General features: G+C 45.4%; 1 protein-coding gene across 20 annotated transcripts in view; it reads left to right on the top strand.

Annotated features, from left to right (window-relative positions):
• The window catches only part of NOL8 (nucleolar protein 8), a 1,066,580-nt gene that overhangs the window by 429,653 nt on the left and 624,804 nt on the right, over nucleotides 1-12,123 (top strand). For all 20 annotated transcript variants that reach the window (XM_069643873.1, XM_069643874.1, XM_069643889.1 and 17 more), the window contains one exon: nucleotides 2,672-2,794. In XM_069643873.1, the coding sequence (XP_069499974.1) occupies nucleotides 2,672-2,794 (123 nt within the window). The remainder of the gene's footprint in view (nucleotides 1-2,671; nucleotides 2,795-12,123) is intronic.

Below are 12,123 nucleotides of genomic sequence, written 5' to 3' on the forward strand. Positions count from 1 at the left end.
AAATGTGCTAAGGCTTCCTCCATCCGTTCCAAATGATATAGTTCGGCATGAACTTGATATTCTTCCATTGTCAGCTAAACGGAATTGGAGACTTTTGAGTAACTATGTGAAAATTCTGAATCCTCCTGTTAATTCATTGTATGAAGACTTGAAAGAGCATCTTGCTTTGGGTTGCATGAGATCTTTGTCAAAATACGCTGGAAAAATGAATGATCTAATGGGTCTTCTTGGTATCCTGAAGGAGGATCTAATGTTAGGTCTTCCTAGTTGCAAACAAAAATTATACCTTTACTATTGGAGCTGCCAGGCTGATAGAATTGGGTCCTATCGATCTTACTATGAGTATGCCCGGTTCAGAAGAAAAATGGGTGAGAGACCAGGATACATATTGCAGTTACCTTCAGCCTCGGGTCGCAACTCATAACTAAGATTTAAACTTAATTTGTTTTATACAAATGAACGTTTGTGTAAATGGGGTACTGGTGAAACTGAATTTAAAAATGGCTCCTGTCGATTTTGCAAACAAATTACCATACTTGAGACTCTTAAACACCTAGTGATCTATTGCAAATATTTTGAAGACCTGAGACAGACCAGGTTTGTTGACTATATGATCACCAACTCTATCTTGTCTCGTGAAACTTTATGGAGTAGATGTATGCTGGGTGAAAGCACAAAGGTAATATTGAAATTATCGGTTTTAACGACCATTGACTCGAAATTGATGGAGTGCATTGAAAGATAAGATGTCCTTTTCAGTCAAGTTGTATCTGATATGTGAAGGATTAGATTGTTTTATTATGCAAATTTATGTGGTATCTTTTGTCTTGGTATTTTAATGCGTAAAGAAGAATGTTTTTGTAAAAAATGTATTTGTAAAGGTTTTAAACCAAACACAATAAAAAAAAAATAAAAAAAATATTAGAAGTTTTAGCATCACACTGTAAACATGATACGTGAGGTAGCATTAGGGTTGGTGGAGCACGCAGGAGCAACAGACCAATACGGTTGACAGCAGTTATACACATTAAACCTGTAAATTTGCACTTGATGGCATTCTATGTATCTTATTTACATGAGCTCACAATACTGTCACGCTTGTGTTCCTTTGCACTCTAGCAGCATCAGGGTAGTCATGGCATAAGGACTTGGTATCTTTCCCTTTACATTACCCCTAGCGAGGCACATAGTAGGAGGCCAGGGGTCCTGAGTGTGTGTGCATACTGAGGGGGTTTGAGTATTGTGACCATGTGGTTGCACAATGACACATTCTTCGGTTTGTACAGTGTTTGTAGATTTTTGACGCGTAGGTCGTGCACAAGGGTCATTGTAATGCTATATATGTATGAGCAGTTTCCTGGTGTGGGATTAAGGCTTTTGTTTCATCAAGGACAGTCTACAGTTATTTTCCAAGCCAGCCCCGCTGCCCGGGTCACGCTGAGGATAATGATGCACTTCGGAAGGTGAAAGATACAGTGTGTGCTCTAACACTAGCTCATGTCCAACTGGTCGTTGGAACGGGCTTTCAGCGGATCTGCCAGGGAGCGGAGGCAACAGGGTAGACGAGGACTCTCTAAGGGTGGGGGCCGTGCTGCAGCACACAAGGAGTCATGTCTTAAGATGGCGTTCTGGTTTTCAAAATGGTTTCCTGGGCCTAGCCTTATACAGTATGTTTAGTCGATGTGTCGGCCAGTGGTCCACCCACCACCTCGGCCCTGGTGGCAGGGGGGCCCCTGATGAGTCATGGACATCACAAGGAGGGGACCGACCGTAGGGTAGGGGGGGCTCTCTTTGACCTGTCCTCCCATATACCCCCACGGCTCGGGTGTCCCTACCGCCAAGGTGCGACACAGCCGCAGTGACTTTCGCAAAGTCAGCATGCATGCAAAAAGGGGGGAACCGGCTCAGGCCCCGATTCAAGACCCTCAAGGGGGGGAGGGGAAAGCAGAGGGGGCGCGGAGACCCAGAAACAGCCCTCCCATCCCCGTAGCAATTTCCAAACTCCTATCTCGTAGAATCTTGGCCCCATATAACAAACCTGGGACAATCATACATTTTGTAATAATTGAGCGCTGGCAAAATAGAGTAGCACCCATATTTCCAGTTTATTTTCTTTAACTCGGCGGCAAACATAATGCCCTTGAAAAATGTAGGCCTATTTGTGGTTGGTCATAGATCGTAAAGCTCAAATATATCAGTTGTACCAAAATCTCCATTGTTCAGACACCATTTAATTCTGTTTAGCACTATTTTTCTACTGTTATCTATTCAAGTTTGTGGCTTAATTTGTGATGGTTCTGCTGTTTCTTCCCCTCCCCACTGTGAATCTCTATCAGCATTGCTTCCTTGTTTGCTCTGCCTTAAGTAAATCTCTTCCATTCTTTGCAATTCACTGCCTTTTTCACTCCATCTTATTTTGTTTTTCTCACCCATTGATATCCTTGCTTGCTTCAATTAACGAGTGCTGTATACAATTACAACCTATTTAATTTTACCCTGTCCTCCCTGTCTGTGTGTTTTTTCAAATAGTGGACTTTGTAAACCCTTGTTGTATTGGGTTTGGGTTTAAATATTGTTCTCGAGTTGTGAAGACAGATTGCAAGGATGTAATTGAACAGCATGCATGCTTCTTTTTTCACTGAATTATTTTAAGCACCTATATTTTATCTAGGACTCTCAGACGCCAAGCAAAAGTCACCATATAGTGTTTGATTCAAACAGTGAAGATGAAGTTGAGAAGGAAGATGATTCAGTTGTGGGTGAAATTGACAGAAGTGACCCTCTGCAAACAAAAGTAAGTGCTGCAAAATTAGCAAATAAAAAAATGAAGAACTCGTACTATCGAGCTGTGTGCTAGGTTCACTTGTTATGTTTGAAATGTGATGTGTATGTACTCACTGTTTCCCTACCTCAACATATAATTTATAATCATTTTGTGCTATGTGCAGTTTTAACTGTCAATGAGATGCTAGAAAGGCTTTGTCGGGCCCTACGTTTAGGGTTCAGATGATCAATCCACCTCTGTGTCAGGGATTCTCAATATATTGCCTGACCTTCCAGGTGTAAGTTTTAATAAGCTGTCAAGGCCCTGCTCTCAAGAGGACACGGAATGAAAAAAGAGGCACAGGGTTGTATATGATAGTACACAATAAAGGACTGATCACACCATGTAGTTATGGAAATATACACTCTATACAGCTTTGGCACATGGTTTATGCAGTTTGCTACAGGCAAGTAGCTTTTTAGGATAATCTTTGATTTGATAATAAATTTGATTCGACGCAGCTCAAAAGACAAAGCGAAATTAATTGCCTTTAGGCACTATAAATATACAGTTGTAGAGAAGGAACACAGGGGAAGCCAAGAAAAGAAAAAGCTTTTCACCGCTTGTTCAAAAGACAGAAACCTGCATATCAGCTGTAAGTTTAATGGAAGGGTGTTCCAGATCCTCGGGCCCTCGACAGAGAATGCCCCCCCCCTTCACCCCCTGCTTGAATAGTATCTTAATGGTTGAGATCGCAAGAAGAGGATCAGAAGAGTGGAGGGCGTTCGAAGGTTACTAAGGAAGCACGTAAGGCAAGAAGGGAACCAAATCACACACACTTTTTAAAGCTAATCCGATATTAAAGGCTACCGGTTGGTGAATAGGGAACTATTTAATCTCCCAGTGTAAAAGAAAGATTGATATTCATTTGATTAAGGCCAAAAAACAGCAGAACCACAGTATCCCGAAAACCCTGAATCTAGTGACCTCAAAGGTCAGAATAATGAAGTTGACGTGATCTAATTAAACAGTGGTATGCTCCTCTTTGGGAATAGAATGAAGGGTACGTCTCAGTTGGCACAATGTATAAAACAAACCTGGTCAAAGTCGGGTCACTAGGTAGTCTATACATGGCGACAGTGGTGAGACAAGTGTTGGAATGTAACAGGCAAAGCTTTCGAGGACCTGACCTAGCATTATTTATTTATAAATGTGTACATTTGTATAGCGCACAGGCAGCCCTTTGGCACCGCAGCGCTGTTACTTGTAAGGTGCTTAGTTACATATGATAAAGGCAATACTGTACATTATCCATTACACATAATAGAATGTAAGTTTTGTCATGCAGGTACATTGCTTGTCTGTGGTAAATGATGGAGTTCAGGTGAAGATCAATGTTTTCACCGCTTTGCAGAATGCTAGGTGAGAGCTTTCAGCTCGCACAGATAGTGGCAGGGCATTCCATTGTATGGCTGCTCGGTATGGGAAGCTGGCACCTCCTGTTTGGGCTCTCTTGACTTTGGGTACTGCGAACATGTTAGTAAAACGTGCTCTGGTCGGTCTTGTGGATGCAGTAAGGTGTATCCTTTTAGAGAGGTAGGAAGGCGCAGTTTGGTGGACGCACTTGTGTGTTAAGGTGAGGGCTTGAGAATGTACTCACTCTTTGATTGGGAGCCAGTGTGCCTATCTCCTGGCGGCGGTGATGTGCTCCCTTTTGGGAATACCAATGGCAGCGCGCAGACAATTGTTTTGAATGACTTGTAGTTTTTCCATATTTTTGCTAATCTGCCTAGAAAGAGTGCATCACAGTAGTCCAGTCTCGACTATTAGGCAGAAACCTGTGCAGTTCCCTTGGGGACCACTGCAAAAGATTTAAGACTACAGCTGTTTGGCAGTAAACCCACTTGGTAGCAGTCTGTACCTCACAGATTCACTTGCTAGCTGTGGCTGAGCAGTCAGACTTCCCTCAAGAAGAGTTAGGCAGTATACAGAGCTTAAAATAGGTACAGAAATACAGTAGCACAAGCAAACACTGACCAGAGCTTGAGTATAAAAGTATATAATTATTTAACACACACTTATACAACACACTAGCACTAAATTGGTAAGATAAGTTCAAAACACAATCACTATTATCATATGTAAATCCCTGATTACTTGTTGGACAAGTCTTAGTGAACACCACTTATTTCCAGACAGAGGTGAGCGCTTAACGTTCGATGGCACTCCAACAAGTTAAAAAAAAAGGGAGGGAAAAGCAGAATTATGGAAGCACACACACGAAACACTTTTTAAAGAACCACAGCAAGTTAGGAAGGCACAGTCTACTGGTGAGCAAGGAAGTTTAGGTGCCAGGCCCACTTTCCAGGGAGCCAGGCGGAAGATGCCCAAGATCAGACAGTTACACAGAGTCTTCGAAGTTTGTGGAGGTAGTTCGAAAAAGGTTTAGTTCAGTTCAGAAAAGTTAGCTAAGGCGTCCCAGGCTAACCCAGGTTCGAGAGACGAGGATTTAATACACCCCGTTCAATCGGTTGCATGGGAAGCCAGGCGGAACACGGTACCTTAAATTGAGAGGATCCTCCAGCGGGGGCAGTTGTTCCTGGCAGCGGGTGCAAGTCACAGCGTGGCCCAAAGGAAGAGCAGATCTCGTCGTGGAGGAAAGATGAAGGTCGTTGCACTGCCAGGGAAGAAACCAGCCGCGGAGTTCTCCGGTACAAAGGTACTACCCTTTCGGTTTGCGGTAATGATGAAAACGTGGCATCCTGTTTGCCGGGGTGCTTGGCACAGGCAAGGTGGCCACGAGATGCTCCAGGAAGGCGAAAAGAAGGTAGACTGGTTATCCCCACCAGTCGAAGGAAGAAGACTCTCCGGGCTGGGGATCTCCTCTGTCGTTGGGAAAAGTGGTGAGACGGTTCAGCAGGGCTCCACCGGTGGTGTCGTCGTTGCAGGCTGGCTCAGCTTCGTCCTCCTTGGATTCTTTAGGTCCAGTGGCGACGTCTGAAGTTCCAGTCCCCAAAGCCCTGCTTTTATGCAGCACACCCCCATTCACTCAGCCTAGCTGTCAATCAAACATGCTAAGTGGTGAGCCGGCCAGCTCACCACTTGGGCCAATCACACGAGTGCGACTTGAGTTACCAAGATAACTCGGTCCAGGGAGCCTAAACCCGCTCCCACACCCCCTGTGGTACCCAGACAGAGTGGCACCACTTTTGGAGGCTTCTGTGGAGAAGCCCGCCAAAAAGTGGAACAAAGGGCTCGACTTGGCTTGGAGTCACAGAGGGGAACACAAACGCCATTTTAGAATCGAGTTCTGGCAAAAAATACCAACCGGCGAATTAATATTAAATAAATAAACCGGCGGTATGTTCAAGGCTATAAGAATTAAATAATTAAAGTTGGAAGCCTCGAACAATGGGAAAATCCCATAGAGATATATTTGCGGTCGAATATAAAAAGTAGTATCCACTGCCACCAGCCAAAACTCGATTAGGGGGGGGGCGGAGACGTGCCCCCTCGAACAACAGACCCCGGGGCAATCGAATTGCCCCGACCAGTATGTCCACAATATGATGGTTTGTACTGGTTTCTGTTCATAATTTGGGACTAGCCAAGCCAATGGTGATTTTACATGCCCTGGGAGACAGTAGTCAGTCCCAGGGTATGGAGTCTGTTGGTGGGTCGCTACGACACTCCTGGGTTACGGCACGGAGGGTGCTGTGTAACCCACATAAAAAAAACACATGAGACCCTATGGAGTAAAAGACCCCATAGCCCATAAAACACATGGAAAGTTAAAGCAACACCTCAAAACATGTCTAAGAGTGGGATCAAAAGAATCTCACTCTTAGCAGGAGAGAAAAAAATAAACCCCAAAAATCCAACAAAGCTGCTGGGGGACTCACTAGGTTTGGGAACTTAGCCTTACAGAGAATTCTCCCTAACATCGACCCTGTAATAGCTCTAACAATGGTGATGCAGTTCTCTTTGGAGAGGAATGGTGTAGCTGTGTTCAGGAGTTTGCCATGGTATGCCGCGAAGGAGTAGATGGCATTGACATGCCTGGTCATAGATAGGCTGGAGTCAAGATATACTCCCAGTGCTTTCACTGAGTCTGCAAATGGGATTCTGATACCGTTAATGGTGAAGTGGCTGAATTGTGAGTGAAGTTTCTTGAGGGTTTCTGTAGATCCTTTCCGGAGCAGCTCGGTTTTGTTGGAGTTCAAGCAAAGACCATTTGTAGCCATCCAGGCTTTTATGCTGTTGTAGATTTCTTTGAGATTTTTGGAGTCCGTGCCGTAGTCCCCTGTAAGTGTGAGGAGGATTTGTGTATCGTCCGGCGTAGTTGGTATACGAGAGATCCATAGAGTCAAGGATTAGGAAGAGGGGACACGTGAATATATTGCAGAGGGTGGGTGAGATGCAGGACCCTTGTGGTACTCCGCAGAGGATGACAGTAGGTGATGCTGACTTTGTATCTGAAAGAACTTGCATTGTCCTTATTATAAGATAAGATAAGATGAGATCCATGCAGATGCTTTAGGTGAAAACTTGGCTGTATGCGTCAGGTGGTGGCCTAGGACATTGTGATCGACGAGATCAAATGCCGCCGAGAGATCAAGAGGAAGTGGGTTTACCTGAGTCTATTGGATCGTCCATATGATTTTTTTTTTTTTTTTTTTAAATCAAGTAGGGCTGTCTCAGTGCCATGACCTGGACGGAAGCCTGACTGGCGTAGCCCTAGAATTTTGTTCTCTTAAATGAATTGTTGCACCTGTAGATAGGCAGCTTAGTCTAAAATTTTAAGAAGAAAGGGAACAGTGGTAATGGGCTTGTAGTTGGAATAAGATGTGGGGTCCAAGGTAGGTTTTTTTAATCGGAGGACGCACCCAGGCTTCCTTGAGGCAGGAAGGAACTTTTGCTGGTGGTGAAGGAGGCATTGACGAAAGCTGGAAGGAGTGCCTTGTGGGTGCTTGCGCAATACTTGACGATTGCGGCAGGACAGGTTTCTCCCTTGTAGTTAGATGCCTTAATGGATTTCATGATGTTGACCATGTCTTGTTCTTCAATTTTTAAAAGGCAAATGAGGTGGTGGCGTTGGTGCTGAGGGGTGCTGGAGGGAGGGAGGGAGGGCGGGGGTGGGGTGTTGGTCGTCAGTCTGTTGAGCCGTCTGGATTTTGGTTTGGAGGGGTTAAGTTTGTTGATCATGGCTGTTTGGATTCCGTCGCACCAGGTCTCGTCTTTGGTGAAGCCCTGAGGTGGAGGTGTGGGAGTCTCCAGGTCTCTGAAAATGGAGAAGATTTCTTCGGTGTTGGATTGAGCTTCGAGGTGATTGCCATATGGATAAGGCAGCCCATTTCTTGGTTTGGAGTTGCAGGTGGTCATCAGTGAGCCATGCATTAGTGTGACTGGTGGGTTTAGCTTTATGTGGTTTAAGTGGGGCAATGGCTTCAACCGCTGATTTGATAGCCTTTTCATGGGTAAGAGCGCGAGGGTCTCAGTGTCAGCTGAGAATGGAGGCCTGAAGGCTGGTCCTTGAATTTATGGTAGGAGCCTTTCCTCTGTGAGCTGCCGTGCGCTTACGGAGAGTGCTCTAGGCAGGGGTGGTGTAGGCGGGTGCTTATCCCTAGCAACGGGGATATTGAAGTGGATAGCGTGATGGTCGGACCATAGAATGGGTGTGTTGCTGGTGAAAATAAGGGGGCAATTGTAATGAGCTATCCAGTCAAGCGTTCGCCCTTGAATGTGCGTAAGTCTGGATATGGCATTGCTGAACCCCAGGGTTTCAAGCGCTGTGTTTTAGTGACTTGGCTGCAGGGTCTTTATCATCATTGAGGCCCAGGTTGAGGTCCCACAGTAGGATGGCTTTAGTAGTTTTTTTCAGATTGTCAGAGAGGAGGTTGGTAATGGCTCCCTGAAAGTCACCTAACGGTCCAGGGGGGGCGGTAGACAAGATGCATAGATATAGTGCATTGATGGGAGTGGTTGATTTTGACTAGGAGGTAATCGCTGTTTACATATCTTTCTCGGACTTTCTGATGGCGAGGGAGTCTTTCGTTATCAGTGCTACGCCTCCACCTTTAGGAGGGTGGTCCTGTCTGAAGATGGTTTAGCCAGGGGGTATGGCAAGGGATAGAGCGGGATCAGAGGCTTTATGTAGCCATGATTCAGTTATCCTAAGGATGTTCAGGTTATGGGTGATTATGAGATAGTGTATGTCTAGGGCATGGGGGTTGATGGAACGGGCATTGACCAGTGTGCATCTCAAGTGTGAGGTGTCTGTTGCTGATAGTAGTAGTAGTGGTTTTCGCAGTAGGGGTATACAAGAGGCCTGTTTGACGTTTGGTATGACCTTGGATGGGTGGGGTGGAATACCGGTGACAACAGTATCATTAACATTCATTGAGCTTGGTGGGTCATTGGGTATGTGGAGCACAGTATTGGCAGCAGTTACATTTGCATTCATTTTTTTCTTACAGAGTTCCAGTCCTTGTCGGCTTTTAATCCCGCCTCACTTTGGGCAGTTTCCTTTGTGCCAATGTGCTTAGATTTATACTGGGATCTGCACCCCAAGTGCCTATATTGCGACTGTGAAAATATCAAAATTCTGTGCATCAGGAGAGTACATAGTATCTCTTCTGATGAACCACCGACAACACTGTGGGGAAACACGTGTTGGGAGATAATGAGAGACAAATTATGTTGAATGTATGAAACCAATACATGGGAAGGAAGATGAGTGATGAGTCATTCATCAGATGAAATATGTTGAGTTTGTATGGAAAATAATAATGAAAAAAATACCAGTACACTATAAACTGGAGTTGAATTACAAAAAAAAGAAAAGATTTGTTATCAATTAGTTCTATACTGAGAGCGCACACTACATAAGTACCATTTCAAGAAAAACATTTACATTCATTGCGCATGGAGAGTCGTTGGGTAGGTGGGGCACAGTATTGGCAGCAGCTACATTTGCATTCATTGTGCATGGTGAGTCAATGGGTAGGTGGGGCACAATATTGGCAGCAGCTTCATTTACATTCATTGTGCATGGCGAGTTAATGGGTAAGTGGGGCACATTGTTGGAGGCAATGGCATTTGCGGTCGTGGCGAGTGATAAGTTATTGGCTTGGAGTAGTGTACAGATAACAATGGCAGCAGTTACACTCTTGGTGCGTATCATGTTATAGGCTGGGTGAGGAAAGCATGTTACATCCATACTTGCATTTACCTTGTTAACGGACAATCTGTTATCAGCTGTGGCAGGCATACAAGTGACGACAGCATCAGCAGCTTGAAGTAAAGGTTCTCATGCGCAATGGTCAGATGGTAGTGTTTCGTGCGAAGGCTTGCTTCCTGTTGTGCCGCTCACGTGGGCTGTGGTGTTTTGGGCAGGCTTCTCGTGGCGGTGCGTTGTATCGTTATTGAGCGGCTTAGTGTTCGTTTGGGGTGAAGGAGAGTGGTATGGCAATTGGTCGCGGCAAGGCTCCGGATTGGGATGCATGGACTGCCGTTTGCACGGATTCTGGGCAAGTCGGTAGTAAGGGGAGGATCGTATCAGCCTGTCGCCGAGGTGCAGGTTAGCGGATTTGGGCTGGTGGGGTGGTGCATAGGGACGGTGCAGACCTGAGCATTACTACTGCATCCTATCAGCCATAGTATAAAAAGGGGGAACGGGAGACCCTTAGAGTGGGAGTTAGATTAAGCGATAACCGGCATTTACATGCTAAGGTTTTAAAGGCTAGGGTGATGACTGTGGGGGTCCTTGTGAAGGTGATGCAAGCTGGGGAAATTGGGACGACATCCCTCCTCGCCCAGCTTTTACTCTCTGTTATTAACATAGATTTTGTTGCCAATAGGTGGTAACATGTCAATCAAAGTGATGTTCTACAGTAAACCAGGTTTGTTTCACCCAGGAAATCTAAATCCTCCAAAGGCTTGTGGAGATTAGCAGTGTTTGTTTACCGATCCAGAGTTTAAAGTACCCAAGTTAAAGAAGTTCCAGGCTTTATAGGCTTTTTGAGGAAGGTTTATTTTAAGAACGTGCATGGATAAAGTACAGCCTAGCTGGGTCTGGTGGCAGAAAGAACTTGTAAACTGGTACGTGGTTGATAACACTATGTTGATACCTCAACAAATCCTGTTGTAGAATGTTTCAACAATGTATGAGCTTTCCAGTCCCAAGGCTCATACGTGAAAATGGGAAGATCAGTCTCCATTAGTGGCCCTGCAAAAGACCGAGGAGATCAGGGTTTGGTGTACAGTACAATTAGCAAGAGCTTGCGAAGCAGTAATTGTCCACACAGGTAAGTACAAACCTACTCTATTAAATATACTACAAAATAAGTAAAATCTTTCTCATTATTTCTGAAGCTGGTGGATCTACTTAGATCACATGCTATGCATAGGCTGACAGCTAGTGGTAGCCGCAGAGTAATACATTTGTTTTGGAAACTTGAAAAGGGACGTCGACAGGGCGTGCCGATAATACTATCCCTAGTGTAACATTCCCTGTACCCATGGTCCTTCACGCGTCAAGGTCAGTTTTTTCCTCCATCAGGATGCAAGTTGCGGAGTTCGTTCTTTTGGCTAACGCCTTTAATTATTTAAGTTTAAATGTAGACTGCTTTCTTTCCTTTTCAACGGCCATTCCACCGCAAGATCTTCAGCGACCGCTTTCAAGGACAGATTCTTGGACGACTACTTCAACCGCCTCGACAAACTTCAACTGCAGCCTACCTAGGCCCCAATGGGCCTCAGCCCTTCACAGTAGGGAGAGTGAGGTGAGGTCATATCTTCTTTCTTTAGAAAATGCCTATTTCCCTACTCTTCCTTTTCCATCGCAGAGCTGTCATCTTTCCATATTATGGAAAACACACAATTTTAATGTTGCCCTTCCTGTAGCAGGAGGTTACCCTGGAAGGACTTGCACAGGGTGAGTAACCCCTGCCTCTCCAGAGACCATTCTGAAAAGCATTGCAACTTTTTCAGCCCAAGACACTAAAGGACCAGAAGACTAAGCACTAGGCCCATCACGCCACGCAAGCCGTGGCCGCCATGGACCTGGTGGGAGCCTCCAGCAATGGCAGCGTTGGTGTCCTAAATAACGCTGAGGGTGATTGGGACCTGATGGTTTCCCTTGTGTGAGCCCCCGACTTCAAAAGGCAGGCCGGCGGTTCTGGCACGAAGACAACACCCTGCGGCCCAACCCACATTGCACGCCACACAAAACACACCCCTCAGGGCTGACAGTCAACCGCATCATCGACCGATAAGCTACACGCAGTGTCGAAAGGAATGTCCGAAAAGTCCCGGTTCTCTGGCCCATCACATTCACCACATGACAGGCCCCCAAAACG

This window comes from Ambystoma mexicanum, chromosome 2p (assembly GCF_040938575.1).
Source record: "Ambystoma mexicanum isolate Mex_15411 chromosome 2p, UKY_AmexF1_1, whole genome shotgun sequence".
In the NCBI taxonomy this organism is placed as follows: Eukaryota; Metazoa; Chordata; class Amphibia; order Caudata; family Ambystomatidae; genus Ambystoma; species Ambystoma mexicanum.